General features: G+C 40.3%; 2 protein-coding genes across 2 annotated transcripts; both read left to right on the forward strand.

Moving 5' to 3' along the window:
• Positions 1 to 435: 435 nt before the first annotated feature.
• mustn1b (musculoskeletal, embryonic nuclear protein 1b) lies at positions 436 to 3,320 on the forward strand. The gene is made up of 3 exons (XM_084349572.1): positions 436 to 589; positions 722 to 845; positions 2,912 to 3,320. Exons 1-3 carry the CDS (start codon positions 581 to 583, stop codon positions 3,025 to 3,027), a joined length of 249 nt encoding a protein of 82 aa, XP_084205698.1. The 5' UTR covers positions 436 to 580; the 3' UTR covers positions 3,028 to 3,320.
• An 840-nt stretch (positions 3,321 to 4,160) lies between these two features.
• Positions 4,161 to 27,869, forward strand: LOC311254868 (uncharacterized protein). The gene is made up of 48 exons (XM_084348866.1): positions 4,161 to 4,294; positions 4,627 to 4,656; positions 5,293 to 5,316; positions 6,169 to 6,329; positions 6,491 to 6,595; positions 6,721 to 6,883; positions 7,002 to 7,112; positions 7,303 to 7,431; positions 7,619 to 7,735; positions 8,505 to 8,673; positions 8,772 to 8,897; positions 9,011 to 9,192; positions 9,311 to 9,496; positions 9,613 to 9,752; positions 10,652 to 10,812; positions 11,041 to 11,067; positions 11,174 to 11,242; positions 12,082 to 12,195; positions 12,381 to 12,582; positions 12,702 to 12,874; positions 14,922 to 15,033; positions 15,161 to 15,293; positions 16,076 to 16,300; positions 18,358 to 18,393; positions 18,514 to 18,537; positions 19,155 to 19,312; positions 19,395 to 19,499; positions 19,578 to 19,740; positions 19,963 to 20,073; positions 20,667 to 20,795; positions 21,033 to 21,149; positions 21,236 to 21,404; positions 21,644 to 21,769; positions 21,964 to 22,145; positions 22,271 to 22,456; positions 23,649 to 23,788; positions 23,927 to 24,087; positions 24,226 to 24,255; positions 24,364 to 24,408; positions 24,652 to 24,684; positions 24,789 to 24,833; positions 25,030 to 25,059; positions 25,162 to 25,185; positions 25,567 to 25,680; positions 25,759 to 25,960; positions 26,525 to 26,700; positions 26,810 to 26,921; positions 27,030 to 27,869. The coding sequence occupies exons 1-48, from the start codon at positions 4,181 to 4,183 to the stop codon at positions 27,169 to 27,171; spliced, it is 5,733 nt and encodes a 1,910-aa protein (XP_084204992.1). The 5' UTR covers positions 4,161 to 4,180; the 3' UTR covers positions 27,172 to 27,869.
• Positions 27,870 to 27,876: the final 7 nt, after the last annotated feature.

Raw genomic sequence — 27,876 nt, forward strand, 5'->3', positions numbered from 1 at the left:
ACATACAGATTCACCAGTGGCACTCCTGTGACACAAACAACAGAGTTGGATGGTTTTCCGCTCTTAGTCCAGCCCTCATTTAGTTGGTTCATGTGGTAACTGTCTGGAAATGCTTTTTACAAGACCCAAAAAGACACTCCCTCAGGTTTAAATCAGTCTGTAGGCTGAGTCCCAACCTGAAGCTCCTGGGTGGTAGACACTCCTGATACCCGTTTTAGTGCCAAGTCCCACCAACATTTTAAAAAGAGGGTATCTCTGCCAGGGTCTGCAGGAGAGGAGGGGGCAGACAGCCTCTAGTGTTGTGTACGGAATGATCAGCTGTTGGCCTGTAAGCTTATCGTAAACGATGGGAGACCCATTCCAGCTGTACCATCCCTCACGTCACACCTAATTATACCCACTGACAACAGGCAGAGTGGGACAGAAGGTAGGGGGTCTGAGTGACTCACTGGGTCCGGACCAGGACTATATATAATCTCAGGCTAGCTGGGAGACAAAGAGGCACACCAGAAAAACAACCAGCAAATCTATCACTCTGGAAAGAGGTGTCTGTGGAATCAATACACATACTTCAATCACCATGTCACAGGTAAGTTACGTCAGCTCAAATCTGCTGTTTCTGTTATTTACAGAAATTGTTCTTTAGGTGTGACGACAGAGAGTTGGCACCATTTACTTTTTCTCCACCCTTAACATTCATAATCTCTTTATTTCACACCAGCCAGGCGAGGTGAAGAAGAAGAAGCGTCCCCCGATGAAGGAGGAGGACCTGAAGGGAGCTCGCAGTAAACTGGGACTGAAAGGCGAGGTCAAGAGTAAGACCTATGAGGTCATGGTTGAGTGTGGTGAGTAAAGCTTTTTATTAAAGTTGTTTCCTCTAACATGAAACACAAGACCAGTGACGTAAAGTCATGTCAGACTTAACACTAACATTTGTGATCTTTCTCTGATGAGAATTGGTTTTAGTCCTGGCATGTAGCTTCTTGACCGTCCAACTTAGCAACTTGAATAGAAGAGTCTCTATCTAATATTGAGGTATGTGTTATGTTGTATATGTGACTGTTTCAGAATGCTGTGGTTGTTTGGCCTCTTCCAAGAAAAATATAAAAAACACTTATATTCCAGTGTTTATTACAGCCAGGTTTGATCAACCAATAACAAAACAGTGTTCCCTGACCGGGAATCGAACCCGGGCCGCGGCGGTGAGAGCGCCGAATCCTAACCACTAGACCACCAGGGACAGATGCGAGCAATCAGTGACACAGTAGTTCAAGAATATACTTATACATCAGTCCATTTTGACTTACATGTAATAAAACACAACCACTTAAGTATGTCGAAGTGCTCTACAGTTATCACTCTTTACAAAGTATCACATTACTACTTATTAGAGCCTATTTAGTTTAGTTTATGGAGAGAGTGTCATGTGGGTCATAATGTACCGAGCTCCACAGCAGTGCTAGCTACTTTACCTCAGCTAACTGGTTGTAGCTAGTTGCGCACATCCAACTTCCCCTCTGGCTGCCATGAAAAGACAAATGATTAACCCAGCGACAGGAGGCGGGATGTGTTTGGTACCACATTCAACTGCAAAGGTGAAGTTTTGTTTTACACTTACTACTTTAACTCACTCATTTCATTTTAATAATGGACTCCTCATGCTTTGACTTTCTACTTGGCTGCATCTTCACAACATTTCACATGTCGTAACTAAACGTTTAGGTTAGCTTACTCCCTTTGATTTGACAGCTAAATGTACAAGTTAAGTTACTAAAACCGTATGACGACCATAAAACACATCCTCCCTGACCTAATTGTAATACTTTAAATAGATTTAGCTGATAATACCTCAAAAATATTTTGAAGGTGTCCCTTTTACTTGAAGTGGAGTATTTTTACATTGTGACGTTGCTACTTTAAGGCTACCTCTCCCACCACAGTAGGCTGCTCCACACCGTGACCATCCCTATGTCCAAACCCTTGATCAAACAGAACCAGGGTCAGTATAGTACTAAGACTGAAGGGGTGACCAGTGATCTGAGGTGTGAGGACTCTACAGTCACATAGATGAGCCAGGATATGACCATTTTGCAATCATTTAGGTCTTCAGTATACAGAAGGGTATTGTATATTGTGTGTGTATTTGGACAAATATGAAATATTCCACATTCAGATTTTATTGCAGCTTCGATATCAGCCCATTGTTTTATGACGACCATGCCAGGAAGGATTTAATGTTGCTGTGTTAATGTTGTAATGCCTTGAGGGTTTTGAAGAATTGTTCGGACAAATTTAGCTGCAAACACAGAAAGCATTCTTGCCTGTGTTATATTTAATCATTTCTCAATCAACTCCTTGCTCATTGCTCGATTGCTGAGTAATTTTCAGCTGTCTTCAAAACTGTGCTCTTGCTAACACTGTCCGCCTGCCTCGGGTTTGCTTTGGTGCCCTTTGAACTTAACCCACCCACACAAATGTTGTCTTACATGTCAATATTTGTGTGTGTGGTAAGAGTCAATAAAGAAAGCCAACATTAATTGAATCCCATGGACTTAGGACATATTCACGTGTATACTTTTTCCAACCTTCTAGATAATTCACAAAACTTAAAAAACATTGCTCAGTTGAATGGTTTCAAGGGATCATGTGAGCTGGAATCAAGAGGCAGTGTTTACTGTAAAGACATGAAAATCCCAATTCTAAAATTGGGAATCGGACCAGAGCCAGCTGGAAACGTAACACAAGACCAGTAAAGTGATTTAATACAACACAAACACTTGTTGCAGACATTTTTGTTCTCGTATTTCCCCCAAAGACACCTGAATGAAGTTCCTATTACTTGGTTATGATGAGCAGTCACCTGGTTCAAGCATCTGTTTTTCTAACGAGACATATCTGTGTCTGTTTTTAGAACGAATGGGCAAAGTGGCGCCTTCTGTGTTCAGCGGGGTGAGGTCGGGCACAGAGACGGTCCTGGACAAGTCTGCTCCTGCCAAAGCTCCTGGAGCCAGTGTGTTCAGCAAGTAGACACCCTGCAGGATAAAATGGCAGCACCGAAGAAGCACACACTGTAGTTTTTATGTTCTTTTTAAATAAAGTGGGGTTTAAGAGGGTTAAATGGGCTGATTTTGTGGAAGCTGTGTGTGTTGACATTACTGCTCTGTAAGCACATTGCAGTTTGTTCAGTGAATCAGACTTGGCACAATGTGGCTGATGAACAGTAAATTAATGATTTATCAGTGCCTCCAAAGACTGAAAAACATTTGCTTGTTTGTTCATTTTGTACTTTGTTTTTCCTAAATAAATTATTTTCTCCTGTATTGAATTTATCTATTTTTTAAAATTATTTCTAGCTAGCAAATTACACAAGAGAGTCACTTCTACGTAGCATTATATATTTAGGGTTTGAAAGGTAGGTTTGCTGTAAATGTACGTTTACCTCATCAAGTAAACCTGTCCACTCAATACTACATTCAGCTCAAATCAGCTTTCATTTTTTTGGATAATTTAACTAAAAAAAAAACATACAAGAGTCTTTCAGATTTCCTTACAGTGCCCTCCTGTTTGCTCCTTGGTAAGCGAGAAAAGACATAAACAGGCACAGTAAGTGAGGCAGCACAGGCTGGTGAGTCCAAAAGAGGAGAAGGGCACTCAAAGAGCAGTGAACAAATGTTCATCAGTAGCAAAATATCCACCACTATGTTGCAGAAACTGAAATAATTATTTAAACATATAGACACCTGATAGGTTTTATATTTTTAGTGTAAATAATGAGGAACCACACAGATATATAGCTGCAATATGAACTGACTAATGTGACATTGTTTGTGGAAGCAGGAATGATCTCCTTCACTAAATAACAATTATAGTATCACTAATTGGTGCTTTTGTGATATTTCCCATTGGAATTGACACTGTGGTGTCATGCTGCCAGATGTCTACCTAAATTTGGTATCGGTCCCACAAACAATCACACACATTCATTCTGAGCACAGATGTTTTCTTTGAGCTTTACAAGCACTTGTACTCCTTTGCCTCCTACACATTGAGCTCAGGTCTGTTGGTCAATACTCCAGGACAGCACACACACCCACACACACACACTTTTTGTCCCTCCCCCCTGGGCAGAGAGCTGTTTTCTCAGCAGTGAAGTCAGTCACTGTTCAGTGGAAGTTTGATCATGTCTGGACTGCTGGGTGTTGGACTGCTGCTGCTGTGGGGCAGCGCCTGCCTCTGGCTGCCCGGCCTGGCCAGGGGGGCTCTGATCATCTCTGGGACCAACGAAGCTCTGCAGGTAACTTCACACACTGGCGTTTTTGTACCCTCATCTTAATTTGAAATTTCATCATTTTATAGTCTAATTTTAGTCTAACTTTGCCAATATTCATTTTATTTGGTGGTTATGGATTTAGCCACTTCAGTCTCTTTTCATATGAATAATCTGTTTGATGTAGTCAGTGCTTAATTAAATGCTTTTACCTTTACATCTCCTCTTTGTATGTACATGTGTGTGACACTGAATGTAAAGTTTTTTCTTTCAACATATTTAATACTGTATTATGCCAGTGTTTTTTCCCCTAATATCCTGGCACCATATTGGTTCACCCTGCTGTATTTGTATTTCAGGAGACAGGAGGAGCTGCCAGATCACTGCAGGTATTTGGTAGAAACTTCTCAGAGACAGACAGTCCTTTCATGTTATGGTGAAAAAATACTGTTTATAAATAACTTACATCTGTCTGCTTGTGCATTAATCACCAAACTTGTGTTCATTGCCGAATAACATCATTCATTACCAATTACTGAACGTAAAATCCTCTTGAAATAAAATAAATAAAGGTATTTTAGGGTACGTATAATCAGGGTTGGGAGGGTTACTTTAAAAATGTCTTCCTATACAGTTACTAACACAATTGTGTATTTGGTTTCATTTAAGACCAGAGTGATGTTGTGAAGTGCTGTCATATTTGCACATGTGCATGGTTACACAGTAGTATATCATTCTTTATTTTAAAATTGTAATCCTGTTACTAATCCTCTTTCTTCCTGAATGTATCTGTAATGTAATTATATCTTTTTCTATGTAACTTTACTGAAATACAGTTACCTTTTTTTGTATCCTGATTACGTAATGCTGTTACATGTATATACATTACATGCTCCCCAAGCCTTTATATTATTAAATAGCACAAAGCAACAGTGGCAGCTCAACATTGTTCTACTCACTCTTAAATTGAGATTTTCCAAGTCTAGAAAGAATGTCATCTTCTTTTTCTTTGTTGTTTGTTACAGAAAAGAAGTACCAACAATCTCAAGGTAAGGAAATAACTCTTTTAATATATCTCTTTATGATGATAATGATGATTCAGTTCAATTTAACTCATGCAGGAACTCTGCATGAAGATCAGCAAACACACACACAATGGATTGTATAAAAAAGAAAAAACATTCATTATAATATTACATATTTCAACATATTAATCACCAAACAAACAACTAAAAAGCCTATAAACTGGGAAAACATTTTTAAAATGGGTGATTAATGCATAAATAAATGCATAATTATATAAGAAACAAGCTAGAAACTATATGTAGGGTGTACAAAAGCATAGAAAATGACCTATGAGGATTTGAGAAGTTGGATATCAGAGGGAATAGGGAGCTTAAAGTAGCAGGTACATGAGCAGGCAGGTTGCGACATTCTGAGGGAATGCTTGGTTCGACATGCTCATTGATTTCCTGATGATTTCTTGGTCACAAAAAGATCAATCTGCAGGACTCAAGTAATCTTGGAACACACAATCATGCCTGTATTTGTGGAATCAGCAAAGAAAAGAAAAGGTCAATAAACTCTCAACAAAGAATTGATAAGAAAAAAAGATTGAGAATATCTGAAGTGACTGAAGAAGAGTCTAGTTTTTCAAATTCTCACACTGTCCCTGTATACAGCACCCAGGCTGACACCCAGTCTGTCTCATCACAACACTCCCAAAGTGGAGGAACTGACATAATGTCTTTTTAAACATTCTTCCATGCTGTTAGTTTTCTTTGGCACCAGTCAGGACAGCACACTATGGACAGGGCCCAACTGCAAAACACGATTCAGTCTGAAATGACATAAAAATAACAGATCTCACACTTATTCATCTCTCTGTCTTTCTGTCTCAGGTGGACGTGGAGGTGTACAGCGTGACAGTGGACTGCACCGTGACGTCTCGTTTCGCCCACACCGTCATGACCTCCAAGGCTCTGAACAAAGCAAACAGATCACAGGAAATCTTCTTTGAGGTGGAGCTGCCCAAGACCGCCTTCATCAGCAACTTCAGCATGTCAGTCTGTCTCCACTCTGATCTCCACATTCCCACTTGCATCATGACTGTTTGTTTGTGACAGTGTTTATCCCTGCTTCCTTTGCCAGATTTTTCTTAATAAAACAGTTAGCAGTTTCCTTAAGTTGCATCATGATGTTCTGCATCTTTGTACCTCACAGGGAAATTGAAGGTGAGGTGTATGTTGGGGAGGTGAAGGAGAAAGAGAAAGCGAAGAAACAGTATGAGAAGGCTGTTTCTTCTGGACAGACAGCTGGACTGGTCAAGTGAGTAGATCAAGAGGAAAAATATATAAACCTAGTATTGCAAGCACGTTCAAAGGTATATACTGTATCTACATGTTTCAGTCTTTCCATTAGAGGCTGTCAATAATGTCTGTGTTTTATCACAGGGCTTCTGGAAGAAAGATGGAGAAGTTTTCTGTGTCTGTCAACATTGCAGCCGAAAGTAACGTGACTTTCATTCTAACCTACGAGGAGCTCCTACAGAGGAAACTGGGCCAGTATGAGATAATGACTCGCATTAAACCCAAACAGCCGGTGCAGGAGTTTCAGGTGAATCCATATTCATGTACAAATCCTCAAGGCTCTTGGTGATTTCAGGTATTCTAAAAGAGTTGTTCACCTTACAAATGATCTTGTGTCTGTGTGTTTTTCGCCTGTGTGGAGACAGATTGTGACAAACATCTATGAGCCTCAGGGGATTGCTTTTGTTGACACCCATGCAAGCTTCCTCTCCAATGAACTGCTCCCTCTGGTGGAGAAAACTGTCACAGACAAAAAGGTACATGAGAAAACAGGCCTTGTAAGAAGTTGTCTCTGATTCTCTGCCTGTCTTGCAGTTTCCAAATCCCAACCCTTTATCGATTTTCAAAATGCTCATCGTCTCACTTCCTTTTTCTGCAAATTCAATAAAACTGCTCACCCAAAAATGTAGTGTAAGCTAAACTGATGATATTGTATCCCACTGTCAGGCACACATCTCTTTCTCACCAACTCTGGAGCAGCAGAGGAAGTGTCCAGGTTGTGATGAATCAATCATCGACGGAGATTTTGTCATCAAGTATGATGTGAACCGAGCAGAGCGCCTCGGGGACATTCAGGTCACCAAATTAATTCAACTATACAGATTTACTTTCATGTTGAGTTTAAAATAAAATGAAGGAATCTGTGATAAGATTGCCCAACAACATGAAATGCATCAACCATATTTCAGGGAAAACTATTTTAGCAATTCTCATTTTGCCCATTCATTCTTCATGTGTATCACTATGATTTACTTCCTTTCAGATTGTGAACGGATACTTTGTGCACTTCTTTGCTCCACCTGACCTGCCAAGAGTCCCAAAGAATGTGGTGTTTGTGATTGACAGGAGCGGCTCAATGAGTGGAAACAAGATGTATCAGGTGAGAAGATGTTGAGACTGTTAAAGCTGCTGTAAGTGTTTGTTTCATAGCGTCATTGTTTTAGCAGTTTTGCAGTTAGCAATCCCCTCCCTCCTCTCTACGTCACCACATGATGCATGTTCACAAGCAGACAGGGCCGCCTCTCTATGGAGTTCTCTGTCCTGATTGGATAAAATGATTACTGTTGGAATATAGAGCTATTAAATGTGTGTTTTATTTCTAAATTATCACTGAGAGCAGCTTAAATGCAGTTCAGAATCAGCTTTGCTGGCCAAACACATGTACACATACAAGGAATTTGACTTTTAACTTTTACATTGATCCCGCAGGGTCACAGTTCACCCAGCCAAGCCTCGTTATGACCACCCACTTAAATAACATAATGACACAGAAATGCGTAAATAAATGTAGAAATTTAAAATCACATACATAAATGTAGAAGACAAACAGAAATAACTGCATAAATAATGTAGAAATGAATACATGTAAAAACACAGAAATAGCCTTTTCCATTCCCAAAATGTATTTATTTTTTCCTTTTATTGTGTTATATAAATACATGATGTTATGTGTATGTATCTCTGTCTTTATTTATTTATTTGTACTTTTATCATATTTGTCGTTTATACATAAAAAGTATATACAATTTAAGTATCTGAGCAAGTCATGAGTTCATGAGAGCGATGGACTGCAGGAAGAAACTCTTCTTGTGTCTGACTCTCTACATTGATAAACACATTTGGACCTCTGACCTTGTAACTCTTCGCAGACACGAGAGGCATTGCAGGCCATCCTGAAAGACCTCCACGAGGAAGACCACTTTGCCCTCATCCCGTTTGACAGTTCTATTGAGTCCTGGCAGGACTCGCTCACCAAAGCAACCAAGGAAAACTTGTCTAAAGCTTTACAATACGTCAGCAATTTATACAGCAGAGGAGGTTAACAGAAAAACAAGTGACAACTGAAGTGTTTTTCTTTACTTCCTGAATGATAGAAATATGCTCTCTTTTACATTTGTTCTGTGTTTTTCTTCTAGCAACCAATATCAATGACGCAGTGTTGAGAGGCGTGAACATGCTGATCAAAGACAGGGAGGAGAAGAAGCTCGCGGAGAGGAGCATCGATATGATAATTTTACTGACTGATGGAATGCCAAATACAGGTGAGCATGCAGAGTTTGTGCATACTGAAGGGTATACTGTATATTTAAGTGAGGACACATTTGATCAATGTTCTTTATGTCTAACATTCAATTTCTGCAAATTGTGTTTGAAGGAGAGTCCCACATCCCTAAGATCCAGGAGAATGTTCGCTCTGCTATTGGAGGAAACATGTCTCTGTTCTGTCTCGGATTTGGGAACGACGTGGATTACTCCTTCCTGGATGTTATGAGCAGAGAAAACAAAGGACTAGCCCGCAGAATTTTTGAGGGTTCAGATGCAGCACTTCAACTTCAGGTTGAGGATCTGGGATATGAACAGTTTTTTGACTCAACAATGAGATTTTTGTAAAAAGCTATGTCATATTCTTCCACAAATATGTGATCACAATGTGTGTTGTATGCATTTATTCCAGGGTTTCTATGAGGAGGTCTCCAGCCCTCTGCTTTTAGAGGTGGATCTGCGTTATCCTGACAATGCAGTGGACTTCCTGACCACCAGTCACTTTAACCAGTTGTTTAACGGCTCAGAGATCATAGTCGCCGGTCGGCTGACTGACAGTGATTTGGATAACTTCCTGGTGGAAGTGTACGGCCGGGGGGTGAGGATAAGGAAATAGCAGAACTTTAGAGACAACACTGCAATGGAGAGAAGACACGTGTTTGTAACTGTTTTCCGATATCATCTCTTCTTCCCCTTCTTTTCTCTCTGCTGTAGTATGAGGAGGACTTCAATGTGCAGGGTCAGGCCAGTGCTGTGGACTGGGATGTGATGTACCCAGGAGAGGAGTACATCTTTGGGGATTTCACAGAGCGTCTGTGGGCCTACCTCACTATCCAGCAACTGCTGGACAAGAGGTTGGTTTGATTAAATTTCACTCAAGCTGAGATATGAATGCCTTTAGCATCATTAAATCTTTATTTCCCATTGGTCTCATGAAAATCTTCTTAAAAGTCTTACAAAGAACTTTTCACTGGTTATGAAACAGTCTCAATTTAAAACTGATGCTTTTATGAGACTATCAGCGAAAAGATAGCTATAGCTATTTCTATATAGCTCATCTTAATGCCTGCTGCCAGACTGGAAATTAAAACCTTTTTTTAATGAGGGAGTGCTGAGGATGATTTAAAGCGTCTCACAGCCTGAGTAAAGTAGCTGCTCTGTAGTCTGGTGGTACGGCAGTAGATATTTCAGTGCAGCTGGTACATAACATGAACTTTTATGTTGGCCTTGCTACCGACCTATATCTTACTGATGGCTTATTATTAGTAAAGGAGATATACTATACAAATTTTTTAGGTTCATCATTTTATTTTGGTTACTACTAGAATAGGTGTACATGCTTTAGTGCTCAAAAAACACATTAGTTTTCTCTTACTGTCCAGTGCTGCAGCGCTGTATTCCCCCTCTGTCTGTTTTAGTTCCTGTCTCTTTAAGGTCCACCCTCCTGAATACCTAGTGTCCTCTGATTGGTCAGCACATACACAACTGATGCACACCACTAACAACAACAGAGCAATCAACTTTTGCGTGCCAAACTAGCTGCTAGGCATAAATTATGCAAATGTGTGACTTTGTGATGTAGTATGATGGCTCAAAGTCACAGAATTAACAGTTGGACTGCTGAAGAGGCATTTCAGGAGCAGTGTTTTCTGTGGGAGAGAGGAGCTTGTATCTTGTCATATTGATTAATAGGTTTCCTGGTAGTTTTCTGAATGCCAGTTTCATATGTGGCTGCGCATTTTCTTTCTTGCAGCAAGAGTGGTACCACAGACGAGAAGGCCAACGCCACAGCCAAGGCCCTGGACATGTCTCTGCTTTACAGCTTTGTCACCCCCCTCACCTCCATGGTGGTCACCAAGCCTGAAACTGAGGACGGTCCGGACAGCCCTCTCATCGCTGACAAGCTGACAGAGGGTAAGGGAGGAAAGAGAGGCTTAAAAGGGCAAGGCTAGTGTGAACACAGCTGCAGTCAAGCCTCCAAAACCGAATCTTACAGTGATACATTCACAAGCAGCACTCAATGTTGAATTCATCATTTCAGCCTATTATTTCTCTTTACCCGACTGCACCAGGAGGGGCTGTTGCTCGTGTTTCAACTGTTTTGAATTCAGTAGTTGTTTGTGTCTATCTCTTTTCTGACAGAGCAAAGACAACAGGCAGAAAAAATGGGTAAGACACCTGTTTTTTACCATATACAGTAGCATAAAAAAGGATGATTTTTTGATTCACTGTATTTTTTACTTGAATATCATATTTCTTTCTCTTCTTTATGCAGCACATCGTTATGTACCAATGCCCGCACAGCATTACCCGGCACGGCATTACCCAGCACCCACATATTTTGGTAAGTACAAGCAATGCTAGGTGCATCGCAGCGTCAGTCTGTAGGTCAGGTTTATTATATTAGTCTTTCATATAACATATAACATATCTATATTAGTGCATTTTGTATAGACATTCATTGTCCTCAGAGAATGACTCCTAATGACTTTGCTGATCCTCTGACTTTTCAGTCAGCACCACCAGCAGATCAAAATCTCTACCTTTTCAGACAAATATCTCAGCATCTACAGTTTAGTTTGACACACATTTTTGGAGAGATATTCATGGTCCCCAAAATCCCACAGTGTTCCCCAAACTTTTCTTCTTGCGCCACCATGAGGTTGACATTTTAGATTGAATTTCTGTACAACTACAAAAGGTGAACTTCCATGAAATTTGGTACACACTTTTCCGTCCCCCTCAGGATGAATTGAATTGATTTGTTGGTCCTACTTTTTATCGAGCGCCATCATGTGTCCAGTACCTTAGTTTATGACTACATACTTGCAAAACTAATGACATTCCCTTTAACTTCAGCTGTACTTTGTTTTTAGTGTTAATTAGCAGATGCGTATGCTATTATGCTAAACTGAAATGGTGAAGGTGGTAAACAAAACCCCTGTGAAACATTAGCGTGTTAAAACTGTAATGTGAACATGTTAACATGCTGATGTTAGCGTTTCGCTGGAAGCAACACTGTGCCTAAGTACGCTACAACCTCACAGAGTTGCGAGCATGGCTTGTGGAAGTGTTGTCATCAGCATTGAGCCAATACTACGGGTGCGTTCATAAAACTATTCTGATGCTCTTTCCATGTCCACTTCGTTTACCCATATCATTATATTGTGATGTCCCCTGCAGTGGACGGAGATCCTCATTTCATGATAGAGCTCCCCGACAGGGAGGACGCTCTGTGCTTCAACATCAATGACAAACCAGGAACCATTTTGAACCTGGTCAGAGACCCAACATCGGGTGAGCTCTGAGTTCTGATTGTCAGCATGACTTTCTTACTACTTGAGTAGTTCTTGATGCAGTTCGTGGTGTCCTTTAAACCCTTGTCTTAGTTACATACAGTATGTATACTCCTTGTTGACCAAGATTTTTGACCCTGCCAACTGAGCATTTCCTGATCTCCTAATCCTATGTTGTGTCCTCAGGTATTTTGGTCAATGGCCAGACCATCGGAGACAAGATGATTCCCCCTGATGGTAAAATTAACACCTACTTTTGGCGTTTTGGCATCGTCCACAAGACTCTGGGGGTGAGGTTGGAGGTGAGCACTGAAGACATCTGGGTGTTGCAGGATGGCAGGCAGGTGAAGCTGCTGTGGTCTGATACAGCTGGTCTCAAAGGACCCAAGTGAGTGGCTATACCATCACATTTTTATCTCCTGTAGTCAAAGAGAACTATCCTTTAACATGAGTAATGAGAAATATAACATCTAGTTCAGGATGAATAATTAACATCTTCTCCTGCAGTGTGGATCTTCTCCTGACCAAGGATAGAAGCCTAACAGTTACACTGAAAGATTCAGTCAAGTTTGTCATCCTGCTGCACAAAGTGTGGAAGAATCACCCGTACCACCGGGATTACCTGGGTTTCTACACCCTGGACAGCCACCTCCTGTCCCCATCTGTTCACGGCCTGCTAGGTACCACATGACACGCATGTCAGACTAAGTGTCCTGCCTGTTAAGTACAATTTGATATTCATGCTCACAGGAGTACCTTATATTCTTCATAAAACACTTGGTAAATAATAATCGTGAAAATGTAAAAGTTGCATATTGCAGTGCCCAACCCAGGCAGAATTAAACCTCATCCTGTACCCACTTAGGGAAAAGAGATTCATGCAGAGCTGAACTCATAGTTTAGCTGTCCGACCCACTGTACACTGCTCAAAACCAGATGGGAGACAGACAAAGTTAGCAATTAAGCAGCAAGAAAGGGACACATCAAGTATCTAAAGAGGCAGACAACTCTCTCATGAGTTGGTGAAGAGGAAAACTTATAAATTGGACACACATTCATCAGGTGGCGAGAAACAGGACTCCAAATGAATGCAAACGTTGCACCATCTCTATTGGATGTTTAAATAGGCAACATATAGCTGTGATAATATGTCAATGTCTACAGCTTGGTGAGCTCTACTCAAGTACCCCCATTCACAGTGTCAGCCATTATTATAACACAAAACAGGATAAGATTTCATATTCTTTAAATAAAATGAAAGCATGACTTTACACTAAACCAAAACCAGATTTTAATAATTGCCTTTCACCTAATTTTCACATATCTCTGTGTACGAAGTAGAGGTTTGGCCAATTCATCTAAACCAATGAGACCTTTTACAAACTATTGTTATCGGCTGAACTTGGCTCTGAGAGTTGCCGGTGGTTGTGCAGCCTCCACCGACCACGTGGGGGCTTACGTCACCATTTTGCAGGATACGCTGAGTCAGTCATAATCATTTGAGGGCCACTTCTATCACGTTTTTCAATGTAGACTAAAAGAGACTAACGTTACATCAGAGGTATTTTTCCATAAAGTATTTCTCCACTCCATGATATACCTTTCACGCATTACTCTGGCGATTGGGTTAGAAAATATGGGCTACCATTAAGTCATTGCGTTATATAACGCGATACCATCACCTTGTCCATGATAGGGACAGGGCACTGAAGACAGCCAGGCAGGCAGGAAAATAAACCCTTCTGCCACATAACTATCCATCCATTCATGAAATGAAATCATCTATTCTCCTTACTGTGGGAATATGCACAAACATTGATGGTTTGTAACAGTGGCATTTAACATTGTAACGGGACGCACAACAGAAATAATACTGGCCAGTTCAGTCACAGAGCAGCACATCGTCCATTGTAAATAGAACAGATTCCAACGATGTAATCCACTAAACAGACAGCTACTGCTAACTTTTTAGCAGTACGTTACAGATCCAAGGTTTCACTGTAAGTTATCACCGAGAGGGTGGGAGAGAGAGAGGACCCTAATGTTCAGTTCAACAGTTCTAATACTTTCGCGAAACTCCTCCTTCGTTTTTCTTTTTTGGGTGGATTTCGGACCGACTGTAGGCTCTGCGTGCCACAGAAAGTCGTCATAAACAGATTAGCTGACTGATTGATTAATGTGATACAGCTCTATTTATACATTTTTCGCAGCATATTTAGCTAACATTGGCATGCTATGTGTATAACATAAAGAGTGCATGCATAACGTTACTGGTTAATACGTCATTTAACAAAATATTTCACAAAACTGGCAGACCAACCTCCTCACTGATATTTCACCATGCGTTATTGGTCCTGTTTTTGTCTCATTTATGCTCCATGCGCATATTAAAACAGAAAATTTGCTTCCCTTTCATGTTATCGGTAGTGTTTCTATCCATCCTTCAAGAAAAATGCATTTCCTTGCCTTGAACACTAGGGGCGTATGTCTGTAGTTACGGACTCAAAACCAAACTGTGTGGAAATGAGCCGTTAATCATCTTTCTTCATATAGTATAAATAGAGGGATACTTAAACAAAAAGGACATACACTATTTCTGACCACACAATATAATAGTAGCTCAGATTATTTCACTGCACTTTGCAGTTATCACTAGTGAAGAGACACAGGGCCAGAATGATCATATTTTAAAATTATATTTACTTTAATTGGTGACTCGTCCTCCAGGTCAGTTCTACCATGGGATTGAATATGAAGTGTCAGACCTGCGTCCAGGTGAAGTCCCAGAGAAACCAGATGCCACCATGTTTGTGAAAGGACGGGAGCTCAATGTGACCAGGTACACTATGTCAAGAGTCTAGAGTCTGAGAGTCTCAGTCAAGAGTTTTCATGCAATGTGCATGCAAATTAATATGTGCTCTTAAAATATCACTTGGTCTACATGACATGTCTGTCTCTGTCCACAGAGGCTGGCAGAGAGACTTCAGGAGGGATGTGAAGAACGGAGAAAACGTTCCCTGCTGGTTCATTCACAGTAATGGAACAGGGCTGCTCGATGGAGATTTTACTGATTACATTGTGTCAGGCCTTTTCAAGACTGTTTAGAAATAGGTCACACATCGATGTCCACCACAGAAATGATCCAAATCACTCTCATACAATAAATATTCAAATCTGCCTGTAGGTACACCAAGAATATTCTAACATCATGTACGCACAGGAAAGCAGGCTTCATTCACAGTACTGTGTGGACAATTTCCAAGTTTTTCTATCAGTGTGGTAGCTGGAATTATAAGAACTGGATGTAGAATCATCCCAAAATAGTGCTCGGAGAAAGCCTCAGCAATCACTGGTATGGAAATAAATGGGACACAGTTCTTAAAGATTGACTGAATCCAGATTTACTGATTTCATTTTAGTATTGCATCGTCTCAAATGTCAAAAAAGACTGTTAATTCATGTTTTTCATGTCTGTTTTGATTGTTCCTATTTTTTTCCCAAAAGATGACACTTTTGACACATTTAAGTGTTTACTAATTTCAAGATCTACTCTGATGAAAAGCTCTGTAAGAGTTTATGTTGTGTCCACTGTAGGGCTCCTGAACCACATGATACCAAATAAATGTTAGCGAGTGGTGACAAATTGGTGAAACTTTTCTTCATGCTCAAACAGTCCAGAAGGAAAAGTCCTCTAAAGACTGTTATTGTTGTTTTACCACAGGAACACTTAACAGTAATTCACACACACACACACACACACACACACACACACACACACACACACACACACACACACATACACACACCAGTTTACGGGAAACCACACATACTGATTCACGTAAACATCACGCAGGAGTCGCAGAGGTTCCCTCCTCCTGCAGCACACAGTGTGGGCGGAGTACAACTCTTATGGGAAGACTAGATCCCCACATGCCTCGAATTCCCTCCACACTTTGTTTTCAGCCATGCTGAAGGAGAGGCTCTTCTGTTTCCCAGGCATGCCAGCGGTGTGGAGAGTCCTGCTGCTGTGGGTCTGCGTCTGCATCTGGCTTCCAACTCAGGCCCAGGGAGCTCTGGTCATTTCCCGCAGAGATGTTTTGACACAGGTATTTCAGCTACATGGGCAGAACTTTCATGTAAACAAATGTCTCTTTTGTTATTTTCTATGGTCAGCTGACAGCTCATTAGTGATCAGTCTATACACTGTTTATAAAAGTTGGCACAAGTTGTGTTGATCTTTCCCATGAAAAATCTCCAGGCATGCAGGATGGCGATGTGCTTTGCATGTCTGGCAGCAGCAAGAGTGTTTTTCCCTGAAAAGGGAATAAAAGAAGATCTGTGCAGAGGGTATAAATACAAAGGCTGTGCTGAAAAATGGAAAAGCTCCATAGAACATTAAATGCCAAAGCAATGGTGACCCGGTCATCTCCGGCAACACCAAAGAAGATGAAAGAAGAAATTTCCCCATTTGCGGGACAAATAAAGGAATTCTGATGCTGATACTGATTCTTAAAGCATTGACAGCTGAGAAGAAATATCCTTTAAAACTGTTCAAAAAAAGATCAAGCTGATTTGGCTAGCATTTCTAAAGCCAATCAAGTCAGTCCAAACAAGTCCATGTTAAGCCTGTTAATGCATACCTCTAAAGTCAGGTCCACAGAGTTGTGTATCCACAAGGAAATTGCAAGTCAAGATTCAAGTCTATCAGGTGTCACAGTGCTGTACACTGTCAAGGATTTTATTCATAGCTGAGACCAAGTTCTAATAATTAAAGCTGTGCGACAAATTGTGCTCTTCTTATTACTTATTTATCAACTTTTTTTAGATTTGTTGACTTAAAAGTGTTTGCCTCGCCATAAACCACTCCTCCACTTGTTTAGTAAATAAAGAAGCCCAGTTCACTACTCCTCCAGTATGGCATTGGTTTCCACAGGTTTCTTACTACCAGGGCTGTTTCAGATTACTTTCAAATGTAGTTAGTTACTGAATACAAATCACATGACAATTTTTGCAGTTATCATGTAATCCACAGGGTTACACAATAAAATGTAACCTAATCTGAATACTTGTGGATTATTTTTAGATTACTTTGACAATCAAACGCTGAAAATATTGCAACTTAGACTAAAAATGATTCCGCAAATATTTATTTTTTCTCTCTTAAGCATCTCAAAACATTTTTTAATGCATAAACCATGCATTTTGCATACTCAAATATCACAGTTGGTCAAATCAGATTACCCTTACAAAAGCAGTACAGGTACGGGTGTACTGTGTGTATTTTACATCATGTGGAATAATGTTTCTTTTGTGTCCGTTTTTGTTGCTGCAGTGTTTTAATCAATGGCCACATGGAGGACTGTGGTTGTGTAAGAGGAGCACCTATACTCAAGATGTTCATCTTACATTTTCAATGTAAATAAAAAGGAATAAAAACTCCAGTACCCACACATCCTTGAGACAGCATTTGTTTAAGAAACCCAGTGTGTCAGATGCATGCTGGATTTAATAGAGGCATTTGTTATCATTAAAAATGTTCATGATTGTAAAATTTCTATAATTTAAAGACGTAATGAAAATGTAGTCAAGTAACCCTTGATGATGTCACTATAATTTAATTACTACATTACATCAAATGTTATGTAATGTAGGCTGATTATAGTTACTTATCTTTGTAATCTGATTACATAATCCCATTATCAGTGATTAATCACAACCCTAACCCAGTTTAACAGCCTCCCTTGTCTACCTGCTGCTGCCTGTTAATTCCTGTTGGCTCATTTGCCGTGTGACCTGTGCATCCAAGACTCTTTTCCCACGCCTGGTTTAAGTCCTACGTCTCGTTCTGGGTCACACCTTGCTTTCAAGACGTGTCACTGCGAAGCTTGCTTGAAAAATGAAAACAAAAGACATTTTGTGAAACATAGAGGTGGAACGTAAAAAGAGTTTCAAAGGAATGAATGCTGCAGTTAGGGACATCTCAAGCGTTGTTGGTACAACATTGTTTGAAGATCTGCGTTTTTCATGCCAGGATGTAACTTATAATAATCATGAAGGGAAATGTCAAGTGTAGTGATGGCAAATAGTCATACATTAGGTTCACATCTCTTTCCAATACTGCCTGTCCTAAATATTCATGCAGTCATACGATGTTCTGTTCCAGGAGACCAAAGGAGCTTCGGGCAGCAGGTCAATAAAGGTAAACTACTATACTGTCTTATGTGTGTTCAATATCAAGCACTTTTGGTCCCTCTATTCTACAGAAAGAACAGTTTTGATTGTGAAAATAAATGCATTTTTTTGTCTCTTTTTTCTACAGAAAAGAAGCACAAACTCTGCAAATGTAAGGGAAAAATGTATATTGATGTAACATTTGATAGGCAAAATAGAGGTATGACCCTTCCTACAATGTATCATTGGCATGTTAATTGTGAAGCCTGGATGTCTTAATCCAACACACACAAGGCCATGGTAAAGAGGACTGGTAGTTTCTCCTTCACAGTAGTGGTATTGTTTTTGTTTGCAGAATGAAGACCACATTTTCTTTAAACTTCATTGCTTCCAGATGGCACTCACTCCGTTCTTCCCTTCCTGGTGTCCACAGGCATGCATTCATTTTCTCTTCGCTCAACTGGGGACAATAAACAGGAAGTGGATCCTGGAAGTGATTTGTCCATCTGTGTTTTCTTCCATTCTGTTTGACAACCACTAAAAGTTTCATTTGACAATGTGTTTGCAGAACAGTGACCTCTCTGTGTGTTGTGACATGAATCATTTAGGGACATTCCTCACGACATCTGATCCAGAATTCAGTAGAGACAACAACAGGCTGCCAGTCCTCTCGGCCACTGGTCTCGCTTGTCTGATCTAATATGACACGTTTGACATTGTTGACAAGTTTTAAAATTTGTGATTTATCAGCGTTGCAGCCCCAATTTCTCTCCCCATGCATCCTTTCAGATGGTGGAGGTGTACAGCGTGACGGTGGACTGCACTGTGACGTCTCGTTTCGCCCACACCGTCACGACCTCCAAGGCTCTGAACAAAGCAAACACCTCTCAGGAAATCTTCTTCGAAGTGGAGCTGCCCAAGACCGCCTTCATCAGCAACTTCAGCATGTCAGTCACAACTCAGTGCTTGTGACAGTGAGCATAGACCTCGTCTTTCTCTTTGTTTGACAAATTCCCTTGTGCCCCACAGGAAAATTGACGGCCAGGTGTATGTTGGTGAGGTGAAGGGGAAAGAGAAAGCTAAGAAAGAGTATGAGAAGGCTGTTTCCTCAGGACAGACTGCTGGACTGGTCAAGTATGTTGGACTTAAAAATGTGACAGTATGTTGGTGGTGTGGTCATCACATTAAAGTCGTTCATGCCCATCATTACAGGGCTTCTGGAAGAAAGATGGAGAAGTTTTCAGTGTCTGTCAACATTGCAGCCGAAAGTAATGTGACCTTCGTTCTGACCTACGAGGAGCTCCTACAGAGGAAACTGGGCCAGTATGAGATCCTGACTCGAGTTAAAGCCAAACAGCCGGTGCAGGAGTTTCAGGTTGAAGGCACTCGCCTCTTTTATTATTCTGTATAGAGACATACTGGTCAGGCGGGCCTGAAAAACTGCTCGATTCCCCAGTGTTAATTGTGAGGAATTTGTGTCCACATTAATGAGACTTTTATGTGGCAATGATTCCACACATGATCTGCCTCTGTGATTATGTGTGGATTCGTGTGTGTGTGTGTGTGTGTGTGTGTGCGTGCGTGCGTGTGGAGACAGATTGTGGCAGACATCTATGAGCCCCAAGGCATTGCTTTTGTTGACGCCACTGCAACATTCCTCACCAATGAGCTGCTCTCCCTGGTGGAGAAAACTGTCACAGACGCAAAGGTAAAAAGATTTCTATCCATCTTCTGTTTAAAGGAGCAAATATGTAAGATATTTGAGAATTTGAGTTTAAAACATTCATAAAATGAACAAATCTCTGTGTTGCAGAGATATCTACTGCAGTTAGCAGTAACCATCTAGCCCCGGCCTGTCCTGTCTCCTTATACCATTTTGTACCTCAGGAGGCCATAGTCCAATAGCCCTAATAGTCTCAACAGGTCAGGAAGTGTCAAGAAAGGAAATATTTTTACACCTATTTCCCTTTTAAACAGAAAAAAAAAAAATGTACACCATCTGAATTCACATTTCCCTCTTAGACCAAACTAAGAAAAACACACTCATCAAAACTGTCTTGGTTGAGCTGAGCCCCATTGTGTCACTTAGCTCGATGGCTAACTGAGCTACTTGCTAACAGCATGCTGCAGCCAAACATAGCTACAGCAAAGCATATAGTGAGCAGCAGTAAGCGTTGCTGCCCCGTGTAGTTTTGGAGCACTTAAAATTCTGGCCATTTTTTGTTTTTTTTGTTTTTGAAAGAATGATTTTTCCTGATTTCTTTTTTTTTTTTCACTTCAAATTATTCTCTTCTTTCTCAGGCACACATCTCTTTCTCCCCAACACTGGAGCAACAGAGGAAATGTCCAGGTTGTGAAGACACCATAATTGATGGAGATTTTATCATCAAGTACGATGTGAAGCGAGAAGAGAGCCTCGGGGAAATTCAGGTCAGCGCCTAACAAAGACTTTGCAGCAGCACACGAGACTTACGCGAAGCACAATGTTATATTCTTTAACTGCCGCAAATATGCTCTTGTAGTAGTTTACAACATTGGTAAATTAACTCTGCGCTCAACTATAGTATTTTACTCCACCTGAGCTGTATTTCACTAGCTGTTTGAAGGTGTGCATCGCTGTGCTACATTTCCATATTAGTCTTTATCAAATGCTGTATTTCCCTTCAGATTGTGAACGGGTACTTTGTGCACTTCTTTGCCCCATCTGACCTGCCCAGAGTCCCAAAGAATGTGGCGTTTGTGATCGACAGGAGCGGCTCAATGAGTGGTAAAAAGATTGAACAGGTAAAAGAGTTTGTGTGTAGGTAAGCTTCATATTGTCTGCATCACTGTATCTTCGTCTTCATGTGTGAATTTGGGAACTTTTGCAGACCCGGGATGCATTGAAGGCCATTCTGAAAGACCTCCACGAGGAAGACCACTTTGCTCTCATCCTGTTTGACAGTAACATTGTCACCTGGAGGGACTCTCTCACCAAAGCAACAAAGGAAAATGTGTCTCAAGCCATTGCCTATGTGAAGAAACTAAAGGACAAAGGAGGTTAGAGGAGAACAAGTGGTATTTACGCCAAGTGTTTTTTGCACTTCCTTATTCAGGTGTATTTTCCGCCTGCTGTGTTTATGCTAAGCTAAAATAACCGCTGATGGCTGTAGCTTAAATGAGAGTGAAATCTTCTCATCTAGCTTATGACAAGAAAGCATATTTGGCATTGATTCCCTCTACGATGTTATCTCAAGAAATGTTCATGTGTATCTGCTCTTTAATTCATCGCCTCTCAGCCACCAATATGAATGATGCTCTCCTGAGAGCAGTGAGGATGCTGGTGAAGGAAAGAGAAGATGGCAACCTTCCAGAGAGGAGTGCAGATATGATTATTTTACTGACAGACGGGATGCCAAACCATGGTGAGCTGTCTCATTTTTAAGATTATAATATTTCATTCTCAAAGGTCAGAGGTCAGTTTATAATTAATAATATATTATAATACGTTTTCAAGCTCTTAAAAAATCTAAGTAGTATGCCAAGTAACTGTCTTCTTAAACTGTAAGGCTTTGCCCATATATAACACATGTATGCCTGCATGTATGTGTGTTTGCAGGAGTGTCTGACCTCCAGACGATCCAGGACAATGTGCGTTCTGCTATTGAGGGGAAGATGTCTATGTTCTGTCTTGGATTTGGTAATGATGTGGCTTACTCCTTCCTGGACTTGATGGCCAGACAAAACAAAGGACTGGCCCGCAGAATTTTTGTGGGTTCAGATGCAACACTTCAACTTCAGGTAAAGTGAAAAATACTGATTTACTGCAAAAAGAAATTTATGCATGTTCGGTGATATTTATTTGCACTTCTGAGAACATTTGGTAAAAAAGTCATTGCATGATTTGATGTGTGTCTGTGTTTTAGGGTTTCTATGAGGAGGTGTCCAGCCCGCTGCTCTTGGAGGTGGACCTGCGTTATCCTGACAATGCAGTGGACTTCTTGACCAAAAACCACTACAGCCAGTTGTTTAACGGCTCAGAGATAGTTGTATCCGGTCAGCTGACAAACAACGACCCTGATAACTTCTTGGTGGAAGTGTTTGGCAAAGGGGTAAAAAATAAACAGCAATATGTAAATTAACATGGATAAAATGGCATCTAGTCATGGTGGTGAATAGACAACTATGTACTTGCGCTTATAATCGACATATCCTTTGGCTGAATATTGAATGCTAAGAGGATATTATGGCTGAATTGAGCTTAGTGGGGATAAAATCAACACACCCTCATACCTAAATGACTGAAAAGCTCAACTGCCAGTGACTCTCAAAGCTTCATGTACAACTGTTCCTCTGCAGTTTACCTGCGACAGGCCCGTCAGACCTTTGTCATACGCTTGCAGTTTCTTAGGTTTAGCCAAGAAAACAACTCGGTTAGGTTTAGTAAACATTGTTTGGGCTTGAAGAACTGTTACAGCTACATATGTAACCTCAGTTCAGAACGTACGTATGTGCGTAATGTACGTAACTTCAGTAATGTTATGTATGTGATGTAACTACTTAAGTAAGTTAAAATAACTCATCATTAACTCTTGGTTTCACCCTGGGCACGAACAGTGGTCTCCTTCATGAAATGATTCAGACTTTGTGGCTCTTTATACTCCTTTACCTGACTCCCTCCTTTGCTGCCATAATTACTATGGCCACTAGATGTTGCTGCCTAACAAGAATTGTAAGTAAGGGCTGTAATAAGCTGCCTTCATGGTTAACCTATATGGTTGTTTTCCTGATAAAAGCGGCCTGGATAAAATCAATATGCCGTGATGTTCCTATTTTACTCTTTTTAGGGATTGTTGGTCCATCACTTCTCAACAACTATTACATGGATTGTGATGAAATTTTGCACATGGTCCCCAGGGGATGAATTCTGATGGCTTTAGTGATCTTATCATCGGGCTTCATCATCTGGTCAAAAAGTAATTTTCTCCTGTCTTTGACATTTGGTACCAAATACCTGCTAAACTAATGACATCCCCCTCAGCCTCAGCTGTGGTTTGTGCTGATAAGGAAATGCTAGCATGCTAACAAGCTAAACTAAGATGGTGAATGTGGTAAATACTATACTGGCTTAGCTTAAGCACGTTAGTTTTGTCATTGCGAGCATGTAGATGTTAGCATTTAGCTCAGTGAAGGCTCAAAGAGCTGTTAGCGTGGCTGTAGACTCTTAGCATTTTTATAAAATGCTATGTTTAATTTCCGATCCTGTCTGTAATATCTGTCATTTCATCTCTCCTCTTTCTTTAGCCTGCGGAGGACTTCTTGGTGCAGGGAAAGGCCCGCATGTTAAACTTGGATGTGATCTACCCAGAAAAGGAGTACATCTTTGGGAATTTCTCAGAGCGTCTGTGGGCCTACCTCACCATCCAACAGCTACTGGAGAACAGGTTCGATCTTCTGAATTGTGTCTGTCAGCTTTATAGGTATTTGAAGGAGGTTTCTCTGTGAACTGTGACAGATTACTGTGTCATTGGCCATAAAGAAACAACCAACCAACTAACTCCTCTTTCTTTTTTATCTCATAGTGACATTGGTTCTCAGCAGGAGAAAGACAGCAGGACAGCCAAGGCCCTTGACATGTCCCTGCGATACAGCTTTGTCACCCCTCTCACCTCCATGGTGGTGACAAAGCCTGAAACTGAGGACGGACCAAGCAGCCCTCTCATCGCAGATAAACTGACTGAGGGTAAGGGAAATGCAGCCAAATCGTTGTTATCTGTTAAACTGACTTAAGCTGACAAAAAGTGTAGCACAAACCTGTTGAATCAGTAGGCCTAAGGATACGTGCTGCAAACATCCAACTAACTGTTTCACTGTTTCACAGACCAGCGACAGAAAGCAGAGAAACACGGCGGTACAACAATTTTTTTTTTTTTTACTTTATCACATGACATACTTATGAATCTCATTTTGGGCTGAAAACAACTTTACTGATGCATGCTACCATTATTTTTGATTTCAGGAACCTCTGGGTCACGTGGCGTTAGACCCTCTACTCGATTAAATAGTAAGCTTTTTCATACAGCATAATCTTTATCATACTTATGCATTGTTCCTGCCACTTCATGTTTTGTTTTTAATTTGTAAGAATAGAAAAAAGTGACAGTGATCTGCTCAACTGAATATTAATCGACTAGTCTTTCTTTTCAAATGCGTTGCACATTGTTACATTAATGACCTGTTGAATCAGTAAGTACGTTTGCTAAACTAACTGAGTTGAGTGTTTTCTCACTGTTGCCCTGTTTCTCAGGCCAGCGAAAGACAGCAGCACGAACATTCAGCGGTACAAACATTTCTTTTTACTTAATTACATGACATACTTTATGAATCTCATTTTGGGCTGAAAACAATTTTACTGATGCATGCTTTCATTATTTTTGAATACAGGATCCTCTGGGTCACATGCTGCTAGACCCTCTACTCAGTCAAATAGTAAGCTCTTTCATACAGCATAATCTTTATCATATTTATGCATTGTTCCTGCCACTTTTTCTTAAAATGTTTTTTGTTTGTTTTTAATTTGTAAGAATAGAAAAAAATGACAGTGACCTGCTCAACTGAATATTAATCGACTAGTCTTTCTTTTCAAATGTGTTGCACATTGTTACATTATTGACCTGTTTCTCAGGCCAGCGAAAGACTGCACAGACACAGAGGGGTACGAACATTTCTTTTTACTTAATTATATGACATACTTTAGGAATATCATTTGGACCTGAACAGCTTAACTGATGTATGCTTTCTTCATTTTTGATTACAGAATACTCCCAGTCCAGTTCAAATGGTACTGTAAGCTTTTTCACACAGCATTAGTGTAACTAATGCATCATTTTATCATTCATTCATGCTGCCATTTTATTGGTGGACAGATTACTAGACTCAGCAATATCATGTTATGATGCCAGTGATGTTTTGAATGTTCAGTTTATTCCGTTGTCAGTTGTTTTTAAATTAGATTGTTTTTTAGATTATTTTATTTAATACTGAAGAACTCAGGGTAGGCTCTTAAATGGCTGTGCTCAGGGATGGTGCACACCACATAGTGTTACTGTTGCTGCAGATTGTGTTTAAACGTCATATTAACACACCTGTTACACTGGTGTAATGACATTTGACTTTTATGAATGCTTTCTGTCTGACATGATACTCTATAATTTTTGTGCAGTGGATGGAGATCCTCATTTCATGATTGAGCTGCCAGAGAGAGATGACGCTCTGTGCTTCAACATCAACGACAAACCAGGAACCATTCTTAACCTGGTCAGAGACCCAAAATCAGGTCAGCCTGGAGTCTTTTTTTTTTTTTTTCAGGAAATGTGTGAAGAGACAACAAACTCAGACCTGTCATTATTTTCAGGTTTTGTGGTGAATGGCCAAATCATTGGTAAGAAGAAAGTGGTTCCTGATGGGAAAATTAACACCTACTTTGGCCGTCTTGGCATCATCCACGGGAAGCTCGGGTTGAGGCTGGAGGTGAGCACTCAGGACATCTCGGTCTTCTATGATGGCAAGCAGGTCAACCTGCTGTGGTCTGACGCAGTTTCTATCAAAGAAACCAAGTGAGTAATGCCTCTTTAAAAATATTATTTACAATAACTGGACAACAACACATGTTTTAAACTGAAACGATTGAATAATTCAAATAGGTATTTTGTTATTTGTGTTGTCTCGGGTTAAAAATGCTGTTAAAAAATCATTTTTAACTTGTTGTGTTTGTGTGTTTATTACACAATAAAGTAACCATAGTAAACATCTAAAATAAAGTTCTATTGTTATACATTAAAAGTCCCCTGTTAGGCTCTTTTTCAAGTCTAGACTTTTATTTTGGGAGTCTGCCTGAATAGGTTTATATGCTTTATTGTTTAAATAACACATTATTATAAAATTATATTATTATTATATTATAACACAAAGTTTCGTTATCTCGAGAAAATTATCCCGTTATCTCGGGAAAACGGCAGTTGTTATTTCGAGATAATAACTCGAGATCTGGAGAAAACAAATGAAATTAACTCGTTATCACAGGAAAATGGAGGAAATAAAATGTATGAATGCATGGCCCTTTAGGGCTTCCGTAGTTTTGCTATCAGCTATTGGTCACAACTTTTTTGTCTCTTCTCCAGTATGGACTTGAGCCTGACTAAGAACTGCAGCCTGACAGTGACACTGCGGCACTCCGTTAAATTTGAGGTCATTAGACACACAAAGGTTTGGAAGAGACGCCGGGACCATCAAGACTACCTGGGCTTCTACACCCTGGACAGCCACCACATGTCTGCTTCGGTTCATGGTCTGCTAGGTAGAGAAAGTTTCATATCATGATGCATTCATTGTGTAGCAATTTCATGTACGACAACTCCTATTTGGTTGATAAGTTAAAAGAAAACAAGCAAGCGGTTTTCCTCCAGGTCAGTTCTACCACGGGGTTGAGTTTGAGGTGACAGACCTGCGTCCAGGTCCTCACCTGGAGAATCTAGATGCCACCATGTATGTGAAGGGACAAACACTCAACGTGACCAGGTGCACATGCCTCTAAAGTTTAAACACACTTAATGCATGCAACGTGCAAAGGGCATTTATTTTGGCATATACGCAATTCATCATTTTTTAAATTTATTTCTTTGGCAGACACTGGCAGAAGGACTTCAGCAGCCATGTGAAGGATGGAGAAAGTATTCCCTGCTGGTTTATCAACAATGATGGAGCAGGCCTTATCGATGGGAGAGCCTCAGACTACACTGTGTCAGGACTTTTTAAGACTGTTTTTTAAGTTGTGAAAATTCAAAATGTTTAATTGCACAAGGGCCGTATCATTATGTGAGAATGGTGTGCGGCGAGAGATGGCAGATTATAGTAAGTTGCAGTGTCTTCATTCAAAGTTTACATACATGCAGAAACAAACATCATAATAACCAGAATAATGTCATTTTTATATTATGGCAATAGAAGATAACAGCTTATGGTTCAAGTGACAGCTATATGTCTCGTATTTTTAGATAACTGTGTGCACTTGGTGGATGGTAAAGCAAGATGTGTGTTTACTGTTGACATAACATGGAAGGTAAAGCACTCCAACATTAGGCTGTTGTTGAATTAGAATTAGTGAAGTCTGCAAACTTCACAGGCCAAATTACCATCTTTAAACTTTACTATTAAATGAATGCTCTGCTGTAAAGAATGGTTGCTTTCTGTCAGAGCAGGAAGGAAACTGGGTGAACTTTGAGTGCAAAACTGTGGTAAAATAGTGGTGCAGTGATGGTCATGCTTGGTGTCAAAGTTCAGTAATAACTCTCTAAAACATTTTTATAACATTGTGGCATCACTACATAACATTCTAGGCCATTTCAAAGTGTCAGAAGTAAACATTCATCGTTTGCTAATGTTAATGTCTTATGTAAAGTACAATTTGACTTGTGTTTAATGTGTTTCACAGCAATACATGTGTCATTAATACAAAATTGTAACTTCTTTTGGA

Source organism: Pagrus pagrus, assembly GCF_965226575.1.
Source record: "Pagrus pagrus genome assembly, chromosome: 3".
NCBI classification, from domain to species: Eukaryota; Metazoa; Chordata; class Actinopteri; order Spariformes; family Sparidae; genus Pagrus; species Pagrus pagrus.

Bases quoted from the DNA above. Each gene is read 5' to 3' on its own strand.
- LOC311254868 (XM_084348866.1), top strand. From the start codon at position 4,181: ATGTCTGGACTGCTGGGTGTTGGACTGCTGCTGCTGTGGGGCAGCGCC. The intron at 9,193-9,310 runs GTTGAGGATCTG...CATTTATTCCAG, and splicing joins ATGCAGCACTTCAACTTCAG to GGTTTCTATGAGGAGGTCTC. The intron at 15,034-15,160 runs GTACACTATGTC...CTCTGTCCACAG, and splicing joins CGGGAGCTCAATGTGACCAG to AGGCTGGCAGAGAGACTTCA.
- mustn1b (XM_084349572.1), top strand. The intron at 846-2,911 runs GTGAGTAAAGCT...GTCTGTTTTTAG, and splicing joins TGAGGTCATGGTTGAGTGTG to AACGAATGGGCAAAGTGGCG.